The sequence below is a fragment of the Paracoccidioides brasiliensis genome (genome assembly GCF_000150735.1).
Source record: "Paracoccidioides brasiliensis Pb18 unplaced genomic scaffold supercont2.4, whole genome shotgun sequence".
Taxonomy (NCBI): Eukaryota; Fungi; Ascomycota; class Eurotiomycetes; order Onygenales; family Ajellomycetaceae; genus Paracoccidioides; species Paracoccidioides brasiliensis.
In genome coordinates, this window is record NW_011371361.1 from 412,017 (window position 1) to 431,977 (window position 19,961).

Here is a 19,961-nt window from a genome sequence, read left to right on the forward strand (position 1 = left end):
CTTACAGGTGGCTAGCTAGGCAAATGGATAACCAAGAACACCGAATTTCTAATTGACATCATAGATTAATAAATTTTAAATAGCATCGATAGCTTTTTGCCAGCAAGTCCATCCAGCTGTCATAGCAAACGCTGGTTATGCCAAAGGAACTTTGATGTTAAATTGTTTGCAATTCAAGGCTTGGGGCTTTGGAGGGAAGGAGATGGTACAGACCGGAAACTTACTATAAACATATCCATGAATTCATCATATTTAATATCATGATAAAAATTGGAATAGCGTTGGGGAAGTAAAACCAATAACTTAACTGCCCATCATCTCAACTCGCCTGTAGTTATTGAACCCCGCTATATCGATAATTGCTGCCAACAGCGCCAAATGATACAGCCTCGTCCATAACAAACCTCCCGTTAAATATGTTGGTTTGATTCCTCCTCCTCCTCCTCCTCCTCCTCCTCCTCCTCCTCCTCATCGAGGTTCTGATTTGTCTCTTCGATCCTCTTTTTCATTGCCGGGCAGTGGTCATCATCATTAGCACCGTATTTACTCCAGTAGCAGCTCGACTACTATGCCGCAGTAATAATCTAGATTCCCAACTGTAACTACCTCGGCCGGATTCCGATGGGCATTCGAAGACTTTGCCAGAATTGAAGTCAAACCCTTCTCGAATACAGCCTTAACTCTTGAGGACCGAGCCAGTTAGTTCCCTCATGTCAAGAAGAATCTGTTCAGCCTAGTCCTAGAGCTCCAACAACCTATCATTAGTTATTGATTCAGCGTGAAGCCCTGTTTCAGGCTCGTGACGTTCCCCGAACACCAGTCGTTGGCTGTAATTTCATTGAGCAGTTTATCCATTGCCATGAGAAGTCGGAGTTCGACGGCATCTCACGGGATAGATTGAGGACGCTTGAACAGGCTTTCTGACCACATCTCAGAAGCATAAGGACCGAGTGCCATGGTTGCCCATGCCAACCAGCGTCGTAAGACGCTCTTTTTTAAAGGTAGGGATCTCCACGGTAAGCTCTTATAGACTCCCTGCATCCTGTGCAATTTCTGCGTGTGTTGTACAATATTTTATCGCGTAGCCAAGTAGGAAGCTTTCCCGAATATTTAACTTCAGGGGGGCAATCCTGCTGATCAAATTGCATAAGGCGTGCAAAATAGATCCAGCAAACTGGATTGTTAACAGCTTCATCCTTGGAATTCCAACGAACTTCATTCCTCTATATTCCGTTTATATCTGACAACATAACTACGCTAGGAAGGTCAAATAAAAAAGGGCGGGGGTTCGATTCGATGTAAGAACGCTCACGGTTTCTTCCCGGGCTTTCGCTCGAGGATATCGAAGAAGTATCTTCCAGCTCGCTCCTCAACACTGGGAAAGTCACTCGTATATCCCTCCGTTCCATTCCCGCCATTTTCACGTCTCCCTAACTCAGTAGTGCTAGGATCATGAGACAAAGCGGAAGATAACGACAAGGGAATCGTCACATATCTAACCCTTTCCTCCGCATACCCCCTCTCTCGACCCCAGAAGCATGCATTCCGCATTAGAGAAACCATTTCCCCACCCTGGCGTGCCAATACCGTTTCCCCGTCATCCTCTAGGGTGCGTTTACGGGGAATGCGTGAGCGTTGAGAACACGAGGATGGTGACGTTGGGATTGGAACGACTTCTTCCGTAGACGGTGCACAGTCGGGTTCCATCTGCTCCTCGACTTGACTAGCTAAATTGCCGACTCCGAAGTTCGAAACAGTCCACCATTTCTTATCCCCAGCAGAAAAAGCCGTATTCGCGAAAATATCCACGTCCGACTCCGGAGCTGGATCTAACTCTGGACCAGAAGCCAAGTTACTATGTACGAATATACGCACATGTGGCAAGTTAGGTTTAGTACTCCATAGGCCTGCAGGTTTCACCCCTGGTCTTTCTGTGTGTTCCAGGCCATAGGGTGGCCATCTGGACAGAGCTTTCCTGCGCCGGACAGGATTTTCAAGCATCTCAGGGTCAGAGTCCAGATTAACAGGTGGTGGTACTAGATCCGGGTCCAGACCTTGGAAGTATCGGGTAGGGTCCGGACTGCTAATTATCTCTTTGGGGGAAACTTTGAGCACGGGAATGGGGTAGTCTGGGCCTGTATGATACGCAGGGAATAGCGTGGGCGTATCTTTTCCTGCAGAGCGGAGAAATAAGGCAGGGGAAGCAAATGAGTCAAAATAACTATCTGGACTGCGGAACAACGCTCTCCGGGCTTCGAGGAGGGGAATGAGATCTGGTAGAGGAGCTGAGGTTTTCCTCTTTCGTCTGCGGTTTTTAGCTGTTTCCTCCACTAGCATCCCGTTTTCTCCCTTGCTAACATTGCCCTTGTTATGGTTCCCGTTGACAGCAACACCCTCTTCACATGCAGGATCAGTCTTCAAGCAATAATCATCCAAGCTAGTCCAATCACATATCGGCTCATGTGCAGCTAAAGCAGCAATGGATCTCGGCTCAGTGAGCGCCAGCATCACAGCCAGAGAACCCCCGATATGCCTCCCAAACACACATAGCCGTTCTGTTGTCAGATTTTCAAAAATCCAGTCAAATCCTGCCAATACATCGTGTACGGGACCAGGGTAGTAGTAGCGTTTTTGTTTCCCATATTCATCCTGCTGACCGGCCCGGTAGTTGACCGTTACAACGGTGGATAATGTGGTTGCAGAGAGGGCATGCTGTGGTGACGGAAACCAATCTTGGTGGGTGGGCCTCTCAGTCTCGTCAACAGCACTGTCTGCACTGTCCAATTGGCCGGTTAAGAATAGAGGCCCTGGAGGAAGGTAGAGGATTACAGTTGCGCGCTCAAATGGCGACTGCGTTACTGGCTGTAGAATGCTGCAGCGCTGGTTAATTAGCAAATTAGAAAGAGATAAGGCATTCCTTGGAAAGGGAAAATAGAAATAGGTAAAACCGGTAAGAAGTACTTTATGCAGATATTCCCCGAACCCCCAACTGGGGTTTGGACATTGGTTTCGCGGAAATCGGTGAGAGAGACAAATCGTGGGACATAACCAGAGGAACAAAATTTTCGGCTCGAAAAACGGCTTATGCTCAAGTTTATTCCATTCTTAGAGCGTAATAACAGGAAAAGCGCTGAGAGTGGTGTGTATTGAGAGCGCATAGCAGAGAGATAGAAACTCCTATGGCATGCGGCGATTCGTTGTTGGGTTTATGAGAGATGTATGACGTTGGTAGGCAACTTAACTAAATAGTTGACAGGTTCGTGCCCTAACCCTAAATTCGACCACTCAAGTCAGGATAATTAACCCGTCACCAACTTGGGGACATGCGTGCATGAATTAGCTATGGCCAAACAACAACTGTTGAAATAAATATATATGTATGCCAGTCGGAATTACTGATTGCGTGAAAATGAAGGCCACATACACTTAAACTAATTAGGTTACAAAATGGCTCCACCATATACCATACACGGCAAGCAATCTTTTGGTAATGGGTCAAGATTTGAACTTCGAGAATGCTAAATCAGCAGCACAGGCAATGAATGCTACCAAAGATTCCATCTGGCCAAGTGAATCACTCCACTGCGGGATCATCACAATCACGTTGAGGTTCAGAAACCGTTTGCCAAAGCTTTGGCTTCACCACTCTGACAGTTAAGCCCGAATCCTTGGAATAAACTCGTAGCCCGATAACACAAACAGCATTCCAAGGTGGTTGTACGCTGTACTCCCCGTCAATATCGCCTTCTTCCTCTTCGTCACCTTCACTATCAGAATCTTCAATCGGAGACATATCAATTTCGGAATCAAATTCAAAATCTGACCCCGAATCCACACCACTATCTTCCTCGACCTTTTTCGCGATTTTAGCCGTAGGTTCGGTGGTCTGGTTCTTATCGTCCGTCTCGTTCTCCTTCTGTGTTTGAGGTTCCTGTTCTTTGGCGACTTCGGGGGTGGGGGGTATAACCTTTGCTTCCTCGTTGTTATTTTCCTTACCGCTTTCATCCTCAGTCACCGTGAGGGGCCTGAAAGATTCTAAGCTTTTGTTCCCTAGCCCCTCGTCCTCTTGTAATTCCTTCTTGTTTCTAAGATTCTCTGACTGGTGTTCGGAGACTTCGCCCATTGTCTCCATATCCCCACCTTTCTTAATTTCATTGCCTTCGAGATCACTCATCTGAGGTTCAACGATTTCACCATTCTTCTTCCCTCCTCCGTTTCCGTTGACTTCTTTCTCCTCAGAATCTCCAGCTTCAAATTTGATGTCCATATATTCCCTTTCAATGCCTTGCTCCTTTACTTCATTTCCGTTCAAATCCTCCCCCTGGTGACTAACATCCTCACTCCCCTTCTCCGTATCTTGATCCTTCTTTGTTTCCTTATTCTCGACAAACTCGTTTCTCAGTTGAACTGCTCCTTTCTTGTCCGCTCCTTTGTCATTCTGTCCTTCTTGTTCCTCGGGATCCAAGTCTTGGGATTTCGCATCATCGTCTTTCTTCTCTTGGTCCCCATGCTTTTCTCTTTCTTGTTTCTTGGCATCCTCCGCCCTCAATTCAACGTTCTCCTCTTTCACTTCAGGGCTACTATTCTGCTGTATCTCCTTCTTACTATGGCCATCCTCACGCTCCTCATCAGCTTCCCCGCCTTGTTTCTTTTCCTCGGTTTGCTGTCCCTCTTGATTCTCAGCATTTTTAGTTTGCTGTCTGGCTGCCCTTCTTTCCCTTACCTGCTCCGCCTTCTTCTTCCTCCTCTTATCTCTTGCAGCGATTTTTTTCCTTGTAACCCACTTTCTCCGCGACCGGACCTCCGCAAGATCCCTTTCTTTTTTTCTCAATGCTGCTCTTTTTTCCAATTCTTTATTCTTCCGTTCCGCCTCTTCTTCCCCGGATTCCAAATCCACGCCCTTCGCATGAGCCAAGTCATAAGACTGGCCGATTTGAACAAGTTTCTCTCGCTCCGTAGTGGCTTTCTCTTTGATGACCTCCTCTGGAGGGGCGGTTTTGGACTTTGTTGCCCTCACTCTCACAAGAACCGTGTAAGTCCCTGGCTCCAAAGTGATATCCGCACTCACAGAGCGGGACATGTAAATGCTATTTTGGTTGCGGACAATATAATCATCTTGTCCATCTTTCTCAAGGCGAAATTGAAGTTCAAATTTGTATTGACCGTCTAGTCCTTTGAAGTAGCGATAGTCCAACTACACGAATGGGATGGGTAATCTTAGCTATTAGGTCTAGAACATGTCAATTAGGCAACGTACCTGGGATAAGACAATTACAACTGGGCCTTTCCTTGTTATTTCGATAACGAATTTTGTTTTATGATACTCCAGCGTCCAAGGCACTTGAAAATTGGTCCACTTCTGCGTCACTATCCAATCGTCTCCAAACAGCCGAGTTCGATCGAGAAACTCATATTTGTGAAGAAAGTCTTCGTAGGAAATCCAGAACACCTGCCGGACATTTGGTCAGAATTGGAACACAAGGAGGGTTGAAACAAACTGTGTGCAGATGAAACCCAAGGTACAACATACTCCATCATTTCCAAATTTATGCTGGAGTAGATTCATCCATTCAGGGGTCCATTGCTCAGATCCATCACTCCATGGCCCAGACCATTCCTTATGACCCCAGGGGTTCCTATAACAACGCAATTTAGGTCCAACTCCCATCTTAATAACAAGAGGAAAAGCATGAAACATACCGAAGACGGAGTAACCTCTGTCCATTTATCTCCTTAGCGTCCATCACAGAATATGCATGGCATTCATGTATGCCTGATCTCTCCTTGGAGTCATAGTAACTGGGGTATAACCAGCGACCGTATAGACCCGTGGCGCATCCGAAAACGAATTTCTTGTTGACATTCATAAGATCCTCGTTCCAAAATCTGTCCTGGTCGAGGACATCCCGGGATATGATTTCGGACGTAACACCCCCGGTAAGGTCCTCTATAGCTTCTCTGATCGAGGGGTTAGTCTAATTTTCATATGCGGGACTGATTAAAACAAAACAAAATGACCCAAAGTTACCCAACAAACCCGCCTTCGATGCTTGAATAGTCCCCGTGGGCTTTAGCGTAGGCCTTTTCCAGCAAGGGCAGCCATGTTTCGTTGTCGTCGCTGCACTGAGCAAAATACAGCGCCCTGGATCCAGTTTGCCAGGTCTTTCGGTAGTTTAATTCGGTATCGGAGCGACCAATATCATCCCAAACCTCCCTTTCCCAAGCAGCATCTTCATAATCCGGGGCTCGAAGATATAGCTTGTCATCAATGATAGTATGACGCCACTCGCCATCTAGTGAACATGTTAACAATGGTGTGCTTCGCCGAAAAAATTAGCAGATGCGGCTTGCCTCTATAGAAGACAAATCCGTAAACTCCGACCTGCTCATTCCGTGCAACGCAAACCCTATTAATGAGGCCCTCCATATTTCCCAAAGTACAGAGCGCAGCCATAAGCCAACAGTCACCATCGTTTCCCTGACGTACATCACCCGCGGTAGCATTATTTACGTAGAATTGAGGTTTCTCAAAAATATCCTACAGAGGCGTAAGGAAATTGCGCAAACAGTGAAACAACAACATGAGACTTCATGAACTGGGGAAAATGGCAACAGGGAACTTACCGAGACTCTCTTCACGCCCTTCGGCTTCATCGACACGTTTTCGCCCCCAAGGCCGTCGAGACAATTCCGTTGCCCAGACTTGAGATCCGCCTCAATATCAAAATGCGGATCAACATACTTTTGGTTGATTCGCAGACATTGCTTTGCAATGCGATTCACCGCATGTTCGCATTCCTTTTTGGCGCGATTGTACGAGTCAAGCGCAGATTCACCGTGTGCGATATTTGAAATGGGCTGCGGAGGAGCTTTGCCTGGTCGTCGGGGCAGAACCTTCAAGACTCTTCCTGGAAACTTCGAGTTGAAGGATCCCCAGAATGTGTCCACAATGTTTTGCGGTGTTGCACGTTCTCTTGTGGTCGTCGGAGCAGTTTCAGTTCCAGGTCGGTCACTTCCGCCATCCGAAACAGATGTGTGAGCCATAAGATTTCACTATCGTCCGCCGTGATGTGGAATATCGACATGCAAAAATAATTTACATATATACACACTACATGCATACATGTAGGTCTCAAGTCTGGCCAGTTTGGAAAACTGTGTCATGGCTGGGAGATCGTGGCCTTTTAACATTCCTCTTGGGGGTTTAGGTGCCTAATAATAACTCTGAGCCTCCATGCAGGCATCTGCAGTCTGAGACCACCCCCAGAGCAATGTAGAGCTAAACTACGGGATAGATGCCTGCTAGCGAACGGACGGATGAACGTAGGGAACAAAAGGGCGCTTGGTGATCTGTCCTCATTTGGCTTTCGCCAGTACGTTCCGTTATTTATAAAACGACAAGATGCCGTAGGAAAACCCGACCCTTCAGCTGGTCGGGCCATGTCGCGTGGCGCGGCGATTTGGTAGTTAACTACCAAGCGGCCTCTGTCTAACAAGCCTAACTTACCCCCATCCCATAAGGAATGACAGCGTTGGCACCCGAGCATGAACAGCTCACGAATTCTGGGGGCTCTTGGAATTTTGGGCGGAATACTCCCCCTGTTCGGAGTTCCGGACTGGCCCTCACCTATCGACTGGGATCCGTGGAGGTTTAACTATCTCTAACGGGGGCGAAAGGATCAAAACGATTCAGTTTCTCACATACATGCACACCTCGTTAAACTTTGGTTAGTAGTTAGTAGTTAACTAGCCCTGTCTACAATCTTGTTACCAATTGGAGTGGACACTTGGTTTCTCTCGAAGTGAGAAATTTGCACAAACAGGAGTTAATGCGTTCAACATATCATCCATGGATAATATAGCATTGGAAAAGACCACCGGTGTGTTGAGGCAGTTATTCCGTAGCCTTGACCATCCAGAGTGTTTGTGCTCTGAGAACTACCCACCAGTCCCACTATGAGGTTCTCCAAGACTCCTCGAGGTCGATCTGCCTCCGAGACAGACTGCATCGACTAAGAGCGGAAATACACACTTCCTATCGACGCTCCGTCGTATATATCTCAACGGTAAGCTCTTTGCTTCACGTTTAGCGGAATTCATGCGTTTTCAGCTGGTTCTTCTCCAACTTTCTACAAAATTAGCTGTAAAGAAGTTTGACGGATATAGTTAGTTACTAAAGCTAATGGATATCTTGAAATCATATTTATCCCTAGGGCGGCAAGAAGGCAAACATAAACGACCGATATGTCTGCACTGTTCTGAAACGGCAAATGTGGGATCGCGGATATAAACACGCCTTCCCATTCGTATTTTCATATGCAGCGGTTTCAAGTTGCTGGTGACTCTGACGACGCTGGTTAGCAGCCAACGGAGTTCTTCGCAAGAATCTTGTTGTTTGAACTTCTGAGAGTAATATTGTCCGGACGGTTCGGGCTCGTAAAAGCGAAAGTGAATTACTCTTGCTGGGTGACTTCAATTGCTGTGCAGTAATCCAGGAAAACGAGAGGAATAACTTGGCTTGGGTTCTTTATTTAGAATCTACAGTCCTACTTAGATAGGCTCAAATCCTGCTTCCAATCTGATTCAAGTTCAGATGGGTGAATTCAAATGGGCAATTTAACTGTAGTTACAGCTGAACTTAACAAAAGTAACCGAAACGTGCGCATTGCCGGAATGATATTTTTTCAACAGAATCAAGGGTCAAGTACCGGAGTAAATCACTCAACGATCCACCGCATCCAACGATCCACTGCCCCATGATCCACTGCACCCAACGATCCGCCTCTTCCCATGCATATCTGGATATTTCAAAGACATCGGTGATACCCTTAATAAAAAAAAAAAAATTTGTGTGTTTTATTTTATTTCTAACTTTTACCCGTAATTTTACTGGTAATCCTCCATCTGATTCTTATATGATAGAAAAGTATCTTTCAAAAATTGTCAAACATTTGAGCTTATAATACAGATTGTGACAGATTGCAGAGTTAAGATCTTTTCTCACATAACTAACAATTATGGTATAACTAGTTTTATATAAGAATCAAAATGCCGAATATTAATAGTATTATAAATGCGAGACCCTTTCCTCAGCCACGCTAGTCCTATTCGGGACAGACACGCTAGATATTCGCTGCGTACGGAGCAGAGAAAGCTCTCATTGTCATATATTATTTAGAATATAATAACCAATTCACTTATATTCTATCCCCCTCATCTGAAAGAACAAGGGCATATCAGCGTACTTTTTCTGGCAGGAGGCTTATGAGCCCTAATTGGCTCCTTACTGCCACTGCGGTAGTACATTTGGCAATTGAGTCGGCGAAACGCGAAAAAGTACGCTAATGCTGCCTCGCCTCCAGACGAAGGAGATTGATCGACTCATTAAACTTTCATAACTAATTAGTTGCAAAAATAATGAGCAGTGGAAGATGACAATACTGTTGTTAATATAAATAAATACATCCTAGTTGACCGATTCACAATGCGTAATTTACGAGAAAAGTGCATTACCCTAATAATGTTAAATTTTTATATTAAAAATTTAGTTAATAATTATTGAGATATTTAAGGAATTGAAAACGAGTTAATTTATATGGGAAAAGGTGGAACATTTGGGTGGTTTTGGCTACGTCACTTGCAGGCCTGCTAAAGAGAAGAGAAGAAATATTTATCACAATAACATTAAGAAAATTGATCTAAGCAAGAACAATTATTTTGCTGGACAAAAGAAAAACGTAGGCCTCGTGCTTCCGGCATAAAAAGAGGGGGGGTGGGGAGGGGGGGGGGGAAAGAAATGAAAAATATGAAAAATCGATAACCCGCGCCTCAATTGGTTTGAATAGAGATATACAATGCAGTAGGAAAATCCTCAGACGTCGAGGAACAGCAATAGTAAGCGGGCGAAGGGAGAATTCAATGCAGTAGAGAGTGAAAGAGGCGTGGGGCAAGGGACGGAGGAAAGGGAAATCAATTAGCGGCTAACGGCATTGTTGCTCCTGGATACGGAGGCAATCTTTCGCGGCCAGAATATGCAGAGCTGCCAGCTTGGAAATACGGGTGTATGCAGGCTTGTTTTGCGGAGATGCGCCGTGCGGGATCATATTCAAGCATAGCATCCAGAAGATCTAGACCGTTGCGTTCCAGGCCGGGAACCAGCTTTCGCGTCTCTTCACGCTTCCATTTAGGAAATGAAACTTTGAAGTCGGGGAATGAAGTGACACCGGGCCAGGTACTCTCATCCGGTGTACCCAAGAGTCTTTTATTGTTATGTGCGTCAGCTTGCATGCATATAAAAGGAGATGGGATAGGGAGATTTAGGAAAGGGGAGGCGGGTGGTCTTACTTGAAAATCTTGAAAATCTCGTCAATTTCGGAGTCTCCTGGGAACAGGGGCTTGCGGGTACACATTTCTGCGAATATAGCGCCGACAGACCACATGTCGACACCAGTGGAGTACTGGCGCCCGCCTAGAAGGATTTCCGGGGCGCGATACCAGAGCGTAACAACCTCGAGAGGGGATTAGAAACGCTCCATATCAGACACAAGGAATGCTTACCTCATGGGTATATGTACGCAATGGGACACCGAAGGCTCGAGCCAGGCCAAAATCCGCCAGCTTAAGATTTCCCTCACGATCGATTAGGAGATTTTGAGGTTTCAGATCGCGATGGAGAACCCGATGGCTATGGCAGTAGCGAATGCCCTCGACCAGTTGAGCCATGAACTTCTTGACCATAGCCTCTCCGAGTCCGAGTCTGTTCATATCCAATGTCGATCCATCTGGCAGGGCTTTTCCACGACCACCCTCGCTCACGGGGAGTGCCTCCATGTACTTTTTCAGATCCAGGTCCAGGTATTCGAAAACAAGATAAAGCTTGTGGCCGTCTGCATGAACAATGTTGAGGAGTTTGACTATGTTGGGGTCATGCATTTCTTTCAGGAGAGAGATCTCTCGAATGGCGGTGCTGGGGACGCCTTCATCTTCGGCCTCCAGGCGAATTTTCTTCAGTGCGACAATTCGATTGGGGTGGGTAAGATCGCGAGCTTTGTAGACCACACCATATGTTCCTATAGATAGAAAGGAAAAGAAAAGACGATGCCCCAATTAGCAAGGTCACTTATCCTGATATGTTGGGGTACAAGGGTCCAGCTCTGCTCACCCTCTCCAATCTTCTCAATCTTCTGATAGTTTTCCATAGTTGTGTGTATTTGCTGCACAGGTCTCTACCATAAGAGGGTACGGATGTTTTTTTCCCGTACAAAAACGTTGGTCGTATGTTGTTATCAGTCAAGACCCACTGCTTGATAGCGGGGAGCAGTAGTCAAAAACGAGGGAGGTAAGTAAATAATGAGGGGTAATGATACAAGCAAGAAGAGCTCGATTGAGGTTCGAGGAAGTTCAGTGTACTCTAGTGGTTAGTAATAGTAGAGATCCTCTCTGGAGAACTCGGAGAGCAGCTTGGTGCTATGACTTCATCGTCGAGACGGTTTCCACGGTCAGAATTCTCTTCCTGAGGGTGTGTGGTTGGGCTTGGTGGTGGCGGAGGGGAACAAACAAACCGTGGAAGCTCTTTTATTGTGTCCCAAGTATTTACGATTCGCTAACAAGTTGAACCCCAAACAAACACTGCGCCGCGTTAACGCAACACGCGCCTTACCGCCCACGCCTCCACAGCCACTCACAGCGATACCACCTGGCAGAATAACCCCGGTGCTTAAAGCAGCAAGTGATGTGATTCTTTTAAAGCCGGATCCATCCTACCTGGGGGTTAACATCATCCGCTTAGGTTAGCTAAATATCCATGGAGGGGGGCGTTACTTACACCTCATCGTGTGTCAAATTTTAATACTAATCTCAATACCCAAACCCCAGTAGTTACTTTGGGAGGTTTCTGAGTGGGTCAAACTGAACGCTAAAAATCCGACCCAACGATATGCTAAAGTTTTGAACTACGATTGAAGGTGTAGTTACGCCCGCGCGGAGAGAGAATTAACCTTGGACAACTCTCCAAGGGCTGGCTGGCTCTTTCGGCAATCCGACAGACCGCAATGGTGGAAATTGTACGGATTGACGCCCATGAACGACCACCCGATGTTTTCCGTCAGCTGTTCAAGGAATACCGGAGTCTGACGCCCTCTGAGATTGACTCCCATCCGCGGGTTCGGGATCCCCGGAGGCAGAATGACCATGGCCTTTCCAATGGTCTGCAGATGGAGGGATATGTGCCTCGTCAGTCCATTTCACTGGCGTTAGACCGGTTTCTGGACCGTAAAGACTCCAAGGATGAGCTGGATGACATTCCTATCTACACACACCAGGCCACTCCAGGTGAGAAGCATTCCAGTCCACGTACGGAGTATCCGGGTATTTCACATGGTGATTGCTAACAAATGTCAAGGTCTACGCATTGTACCATCTCTTTTTCCTCCTGCTGCCCAGGTTGAACTGCTTTCCCGCATTTTTCATCGAGATCTATCAAATGAACATCATAAAACAAATATACATCTTCATTATCACTTGACATATCCTGACCCGCAAGAAGTTCTCCCTCAGGAAGGTGGCTCAGCGTCTCAGGACCAACAGGATTTTTCCTCGCGGAAGAGAGGCTCCTTTTTTCAAGATAATCTGGGTCGAGAACTAGCTCCCAAGGACCCTTCAGTTCATCAACCACTCTCAATTAAATCACTGCTTGAGAAAAAGCTGCGTTGGATAACACTTGGCGGGCAGTACAATTGGACAGACAAGGTGTATCCTGTTGAGGTACCCCCTCCTTTCCCAGAAGACATAGCGAATCTGCTGCACAGTATTTTCCCTGACACTAGAGCTGAGGCTGCCATTGTAAACCTCTACTCTCCCGGCGACACACTCAGTGTTCATAGAGATGTAAGTGAAGAATGTGACACAGGCTTGATAAGCATCAGTTTTGGATGTGATGGTCTTTTCATGGTGGGCCATGAGGATGGTGGTGGTTGCGAGGTTATCCGCCTCCGTTCTGGCGATGCTGTTTACATGACTGGTCGTTCAAGATTTGCCTGGCATGCTGTACCCAAAATTATTCCGTCAACTTGCCCGGACTGGTTATCTGATTGGCCTGGCACCTCCAGTCCGTACGAAGAATGGCGGGGCTGGATGGCAAACAAGAGAATCAATCTCAACGTGAGACAGATGAAGGAATGACGGAGGGTGTTGACGCTGACTAATCGTCATATGGAGAAATTCTTGTATTGTCTCTGCTGTACAACCACAAGAATAGATTTGATGACACCTGACACTTCGAGTTCTCAGGGTTGCAGCTGATGCTGATCGCCGTCATTGCCCTTATCGGTGCTTGAAATGCTATAGTATTCTGCAGTCCTTTCTGGGCTGTACCGTGCTTGTCCCGCGGATCCAATAGTTTACCTCTCAGCAGTGGCACTGCATCGGCATTCGTGCAAATCCTGAGCACACCTATTCACCCTAAAGTTATGCCCCTCCCAAATTTGAAGTCCCTCTCAAAATCATTCTGGCGGACATAAAACTGGCTTTTCCTCCTCGAACTTCCCATCAATAGTTTTTAAGAGCTTCTCGAAGAACCCTATCACTCTACCCCCCTACCCATTTGGGTTCCACGAGAGTGAATATCCAATAGAGTGACTGGCATTATTTAGGACAGAATATGCGGGGCAGTTAAGTACCCTATCTCCCTCCGTCTTGTGGAGAAGTCTAGCCCCGCTTTTCAGCACAACAATACGCTACCCATCTCCAGGCTTGCTTACCTCTTGCGGGCCAATATTCATAGTTTCGTGAACACATCAAGAAACAGTGCGCTCACATTCATAACTTCATTGCGATTGGAACTTGAACCTCAACCGCTGGAATGGCGACAGGAACATCTTGGGAGGAGATTGCTAGAATAAAGCGAGAATCGATTCTCGCTCTTATTCCAGAGAAATGGCGACTCTCGACACCCATCCCCCCCGCCAGCGAGCTGCGAGACGTGACCCAGTATATCGAGCAGTTCCTTTCTCCTCGAGAAATTGATATTACCAAGCTGGATACTGTTAGTCTGGCACAGCGCACCACCACTGGCCAGTGGACTGCTGTCGAGGTGATAAAGGCATTCTGCCACAGGGCAGCTCTCGCACATCAGTTTGTACGTACCTATATTATTCACATCTCACTAAACGCTCCAAGTTGCAAATCCTTCAAAACCATACAGTTAATACTTAAACCTGCCAGGTCAATTGTCTGCATGAGATATTTTTTGAAGCTGCTCTTAAGGATGCAGAGAAACTTGATGTGTACTTTGCGGAGCACAAAAGGCCAGTTGGACCCCTCCATGGCATCCCCATTAGCTTAAAGGATCAGTTTCACGTCAAGGGAGTGGAAACTACAATGGGCTACGTTGGTTGGATTGGTACCTTTCAGGGTCATGAAGGTGATCCTCGACGGTTAGTTTTCGAGAGTGAACTGGTCAAGGAACTTCGCGCTGCCGGTGCCGTGCTCCACTGCAAGACTAGTGTCCCAGCAACCTTGATGTGCGGCGAAACCATCAACAATATCATCGACTATACGTGGAATCCGAAGAACCGCTATCTATCGTCTGGAGGAAGCTCCGGAGGCGAAGGTGCCCTCATTGCCCTTAGGGGATCTGCAGGTGGGTTTGGCACTGATATTGGTGGTAGCGTGCGAATCCCAGCTGCCTTTAATGGCCTATATGGCCTCCGGCCCGCATCGGGCAGAATTCCCTATGAGGCGGCTGCTAACTCAATGGATGGGCAAAATTCCATTCTTTCTGTTGTCGGTCCCATAGCGACTACCGCGGGGGGACTGAAACTCTTGTTCCAGTCTGTGCTTGATCAGAAGCCTTGGCTTCATGATCCCCTTACTATTGAACTTCCATGGCGGGATGAGAAGGAGCAAGAAATTATTGGCATGGTTAAGAGTTCTACTGAGGGCAAAGGGAAGCTTGCGTTCGGGTTATTGAGTTGTGATGGTGAGGTTCAGCCTCTCCCTCCTGTTGCTAGAGCTTTACAAATTGTGGCGAATACGCTACAGAAACTGGGACATAAGGCAAGCAAACTGGCATAAGTTTACCGATGTTAGGCGTGCAATGATGGGCTAATAATCATAAACAGATTATTGAGTGGAATCCGCCCTCGCACCTCAGGGCATCAGAATTGGCAGTATGTCGAACCGCTATATTATACATTTTTTCAAAACTGACCCTTAGTCATCTTTACTCACCACGATTGATTCATTAGAACGCTATCTACAGCTTCGACGGCGGTGCAGACGCACACCATCACTTTGGAATATCGGGCGAAACCTTCATCAAAGAACTGTCCCTGTTTTTTGGCAAGGAGCCGAGACCGCAGAAGAATGCGGAGCAAATCGCGGCAATCAATGTCGCCAAACGGGAGTACCAAAAATTATACTTGGAATACTGGAACAGTACTGCAGATGTGACGGGAACGGGACGGCCCGCGGATGGCTTTTTCTGCCCTGTGGCTCCATTCCCGGCAGCGCGACGAGGAAAGACTAACTACGTCACTTATACTACCTTCGTGAATATATTGGATTACAGTTCGATCACCATCCCAATAACACTTGCGGATAAGGCCGTGGATATTCTGGAGCTGGACTACAAGCCATTGAATGAACGGGATAAGAAGATTCATGATGAATGTGAGTCTAGACTACCATTGTCGATTGATTATTTCCTCATGCTCAAATTTTGACTAAAATTTTTCCCACCGCTCTGTACAGATGATGCCGAAATTTTCGATGGTGCCAATGTCAGCCTGCAGCTTGTGGGAAGGAGATTCCAGGAAGAGAGGCTAATTTCACTGGCGGAATATGTAGGGGGAGTGGTCAAATCAGCATAGACTTGGAAGCGTGAATGTTAACAATTGACGACGCAGTTTATTTATACTTTTCTCTTTTACTTTGAAATTTTGCGTTGTTCTGCTCCAGGCAAACCGTCGGGATATGTTATGTTTACCGGCTGTCAAAACCGTTGCACTGTGCCTCAAGGAATCGGTGTCCTTACAGATGCGTCTCCACGATCTCTGTAGAATAATGGCATCCCATCCCATCACTTCGACTGTTCAACCGAAGGGAAAAAGTGGGAAGAAAAAGCAAATATGTGGAAAGGTAATGGAAATAAAAAGAAATTATAAGCACTGGTTCGGGCCTCCGAGTCGCACAGTTCAAATTTGGTGCAAGTTGCCTTGAATCAATAGTTAATAGAGAGACAAGTTTCAGAGTGACCCCTGCATTGTTTTGAGATGTCGCGAGGAGATGTGATGGGGTTCGCATCTCACAGCCAGATATCAATTAAGAACAAACACTATTCAATAGTCACCAACAAATAAACATGCTTGAGGTAAGTATATGAGATTTTTTCTTTAGTCTTCAATATTAATCAACATCCTCTATAACCTGGAGAAGAAGCCTATGTACCATTGCAAACTAAATAAGACATCATATCACCATTTATTCAGTAGCCAAGGAAAGACACAGAAAATGCTTCAAGTATCTCTCCGTCATCAATCAGGAGTTGAAGAGGAGCGCAACGTGTTTGAAGCAACTCGGGATTTGTCTCAAGAATTCTCTGCTTAAATTTGTTGGTATTGTAATTTTTGTTGTTCCTGCGCGGAAATTCAGAACACACAGCCCGATGCCTGTGGTACCCGGTGGTGCCAGTACCTATGTACTGTGCAGCAAGTACCACGCCTGCCAATGAGGTCGCCCGCCTTGTCGAAATATACGTCGACACACTTTTTCCCCTTCAACCAACCAACCTCAAGAGTCAACACCCGCTGAGAGCGCAGAGCTGCACATGAGGCACTGTCAGTAGTCAGCCTATTTTGTATCCTGGTGCTCTTTGTATTTGTTTACCTGCTCCTCCCTTTCCCTCCTAATTCAACGGTCTTTTTCCTTTTCGCCGTTCCTCTCTCTCCGAGAGTCTTCCACCTACAAGTTCCGCTACAATCTCTCCCTTCCAAAACCAAGTATACACGACCAAAAGGGCAGACCTTCTGAATTGGTGCCTCAGCCCAGTCCGTGGTAACAGTGCGGATACATCGCGCCGCCAACAATGAACGAATCTGTCGCCGGCCCGACAAACACTTCCGACGGGTCCAACGCCGAGGAGGGCCGTAGCCAAGCTGGTACCAAACCCGCCGCCATCAAGGATAAGCAGTGCCAGTACTGCCACCAGAACTTCACCTCCTCCTCCCTCGGCCGCCACCTCGACCAGTACCTGTTCAAGAAGAAACCAGACGGTGTGCATGATGTCGAGGAGATACGCCGTCTGCGCAGCGGCATCACACGGCGAACAACACGTAACTCCAGTGCGAAGCGCGAAAGCCCAGATGTCGCTTCTATGTCGACTACTCCGGGGAATGCTGCTTCCATCGAGTCTAGGAATGAGAGTGGCCCGCAATTGAATGGCAAGTCGAGCAGAACCGGGTTCCAAGTGTTGCTTAATCAACCTACCTGGCATTCCACGGGTGTGATCAATGATATTCCGAATACCGCTCAAATATCACAGCTGCGAGTGCCAACGACGAGTATCGACTATTCCATACGGCCATCGGATAAGTCTACCCCAGAAACGACCAGAGCTTTAGAGCTGGCGCTGAGGGAAGTGTTGGATAATGTGAGGGCAGCAGTGTGAGTTGTTTTACTTCCTGATCCTGCATTGTCTCTCCCACTTATCTTTCCTTTTTTTTTCATTGCTCTACCTCTCTGGCTTACACTGCATCTATACTTCGTTACATGTTATTATAGTGCTAGGACCGAATCACGAGTGAATCCCTTTGACTTCGACCTCCAACGTCAGACGTTTCCGGCCCTTTGTCTCCAAATTCTTCCCCCACCTCCTAGTCTTTTTTCCACCCATCCATTCGCGACCCCGACTTCTTTCCCCCTCGATCCTCCCGGATTTGACAGGAGGGACATTTTAAAACAGGCTCTACTAGTTCAGATACAACAATGGAAGTCCGATCAGCTATCTGTGGCAGCTTCAGCTGCTACAAATCAAGGAACTGGTGGTCCTAATACTGTACATCCATCGACACTGGACCCGGAAATGATCGAGAGGTCTGCTCAGCAACACGAAGAGATGGCTGTCAGACATCTCGAACTATCGTTGAACCATTGGATGTCCACTTCCCCGAATGATCGAGTTAATATCTGGCAAAGGGAGATTACCCGTGCGTTTGCACGGGAGAAGGAGAAACGGCAGGAAATTGAGAAGCAGTTATTACGGACGCAGCAAGAGGCGAACCAGCTACGGGGACAAATCGAACGACTGGAAAATTGCCAGTGGCCCCGAGAATTTTCCATATTCCCCCCAGATATGCTCCCGATTTCACACGCTGTGTCCAGAGAGCTAGCCGAGGACAGCAATGTGATCGGAATCGAGTCTTCTCGGTGGGACTATGACAATATAGTGGCGAAATGGAAAAGAGTGGTAATGCATGATAAGAGCATGGGTAGAGCTGGCTCGGGGGTGGCTACGAGCATATTCTCCGATAATAGCAACTCGCTGCACAGCAATAATAACAGCGACAAAGGAAGCATCCCCAGCCTCAATAACAACCGGAATGCATCAAACAGCGGGGGTTTTCACTACTCGCAACACAACTATGGGACGAAGCCTCCCTCTCCGCAACTCAATGCCCCAGTCACCCCTGACACGTCGGCCACACAACCCTATGCACTGAACAGCACGCAGTCAACCCCCTACCAAACACGTGACCCAAATCGTACAGACGAACCCTTCAGGCCCCCCAAGCGAAGATGCACAAGCAACAATGCCTGCACCCAGAGTTCCACGCATCAAACAGAGGAAAAGACAGGCAATGCTAGCCGGAGCTTGAACCCCCAGCAAGCACGACCATCCTCATCTGAATATTCGTCACAGCAAACCCACTCCTCTCCCGTTGCCCTCCATCAGTACCGCTCCACGTACCCAACAAATCCTTCCTCAATAACCACAGGCACGACCTCTCCAACCCTACACTCTAAACCTAGCCCGATTAGTGGCTCGGGCAAGGACAAATCCTATCACCGTCCTACAAATAATGAGCCGGTCGGCACAACTACTAAGGACACTCATAGCAGTCTCGGTGACTACAATCACAATAACGGCATGAAAGTGATGTCCCGAATAAGCGGCGGTGGAGACGATTGGAAGTTCTCATACATCAATAACGACGATGGTAACGCCAATGAGGCGGCGAACAATAATAATAAACATAACATGAATGGTCGCAATGGACATAGCAATGGGCTGGAGATGCTGATGGGAGCTTGTTCGCAGCAGCAGGCAAATAATGTGCCGTGAGAAAGATAATCTCGACATTTTCTGATTTACATTGTTTGTACTTTTACTGATTTGGGTTGTGGGAGGTCAGGAAAGCATTGCACATTTCCTTTATACACTGTTGAGTAGAGCATGCATGCATGAAATTGTTGCCATTTCATCATTCCGTCTGTTCCTTTATTTTTGATATCATCCACCTACAAACACGCATACATAAATACTTGTCTACTTCATTTTCACTTTGTCTCCTCTGCCTAGTTTTTCAATTTTTTATACTACCAACATCAGTGCGTCTTGTTTAAAGTTCTTCACCCTTGTGGTTCCATTGACAAGGATCTTAAGAGACGGCGATAAAACTCTCTCTCAGTCAGATATAATCACCAATGGTGAGCCTCTCAGGTAACTCAGATGTGTCAATAGGCTGGATCTCCATTCCATCCCATCGTCCTCATGACTCGTTTTAACTCTGGAGGCGGTTCTCGGAACAATTTACATTTCTAATTTCTTGTTAAATGGGAAGGGTATCAGGATATTGCGAATGCTTTGAAGGAGATGATGCATTTTGACAAGAAAATGTCAAAACTAGGTTTGCTCTCGATCGGAATGGAAAAGGGGCGGGCATGGGAGAAGGCTCCGTTGTCAT

At 46.8% G+C, this 19,961-nt stretch overlaps 7 protein-coding genes across 7 annotated transcripts; 3 read left to right on the forward strand and 4 right to left on the reverse strand.

The window, feature by feature from the left end:
- Positions 1-410: 410 nt before the first annotated feature.
- Positions 411-957, reverse strand: PADG_03634 (uncharacterized protein; the record flags this gene model as incomplete). The annotated part of the gene is made up of 3 exons (XM_010760822.1): positions 411-563; positions 598-682; positions 890-957. 3 exons carry the CDS (start codon positions 955-957, stop codon positions 411-413), a joined length of 306 nt encoding a protein of 101 aa, XP_010759124.1.
- A 351-nt stretch (positions 958-1,308) lies between these two features.
- On the reverse strand, positions 1,309-3,158 carry PADG_11633 (uncharacterized protein; the record flags this gene model as incomplete). The annotated part of the gene is made up of 2 exons (XM_010761567.1): positions 1,309-2,872; positions 2,962-3,158. The coding sequence occupies 2 exons, from the start codon at positions 3,156-3,158 to the stop codon at positions 1,309-1,311; spliced, it is 1,761 nt and encodes a 586-aa protein (XP_010759869.1).
- Positions 3,159-3,574: 416 nt separating this feature from the next.
- PADG_11634 (uncharacterized protein) lies at positions 3,575-7,044 on the reverse strand (the record flags this gene model as incomplete). Its single annotated transcript, XM_010761568.1, has 7 exons — positions 3,575-5,194; positions 5,258-5,449; positions 5,531-5,636; positions 5,701-5,958; positions 6,029-6,285; positions 6,311-6,538; positions 6,625-7,044. The coding sequence occupies 7 exons, from the start codon at positions 7,042-7,044 to the stop codon at positions 3,575-3,577; spliced, it is 3,081 nt and encodes a 1,026-aa protein (XP_010759870.1).
- A 2,925-nt stretch (positions 7,045-9,969) lies between these two features.
- Positions 9,970-11,198, reverse strand: PADG_03637 (CMGC/CDK/CDC2 protein kinase; the record flags this gene model as incomplete). The annotated part of the gene is made up of 4 exons (XM_010761233.1): positions 9,970-10,258; positions 10,345-10,508; positions 10,558-11,069; positions 11,162-11,198. The coding sequence occupies 4 exons, from the start codon at positions 11,196-11,198 to the stop codon at positions 9,970-9,972; spliced, it is 1,002 nt and encodes a 333-aa protein (XP_010759535.1).
- An 852-nt stretch (positions 11,199-12,050) lies between these two features.
- On the forward strand, positions 12,051-13,179 carry PADG_03638 (alkylated DNA repair protein AlkB; the record flags this gene model as incomplete). The annotated part of the gene is made up of 2 exons (XM_010760823.1): positions 12,051-12,330; positions 12,401-13,179. 2 exons carry the CDS (start codon positions 12,051-12,053, stop codon positions 13,177-13,179), a joined length of 1,059 nt encoding a protein of 352 aa, XP_010759125.1.
- A 679-nt stretch (positions 13,180-13,858) lies between these two features.
- On the forward strand, positions 13,859-15,869 carry PADG_03639 (uncharacterized protein; the record flags this gene model as incomplete). The annotated part of the gene is made up of 5 exons (XM_010761234.1): positions 13,859-14,134; positions 14,221-15,021; positions 15,120-15,167; positions 15,246-15,669; positions 15,751-15,869. 5 exons carry the CDS (start codon positions 13,859-13,861, stop codon positions 15,867-15,869), a joined length of 1,668 nt encoding a protein of 555 aa, XP_010759536.1.
- A 1,214-nt stretch (positions 15,870-17,083) lies between these two features.
- PADG_03640 (uncharacterized protein) lies at positions 17,084-19,339 on the forward strand (the record flags this gene model as incomplete). Its single annotated transcript, XM_010760824.1, has 2 exons — positions 17,084-17,661; positions 17,779-19,339. 2 exons carry the CDS (start codon positions 17,084-17,086, stop codon positions 19,337-19,339), a joined length of 2,139 nt encoding a protein of 712 aa, XP_010759126.1.
- Positions 19,340-19,961: the final 622 nt, after the last annotated feature.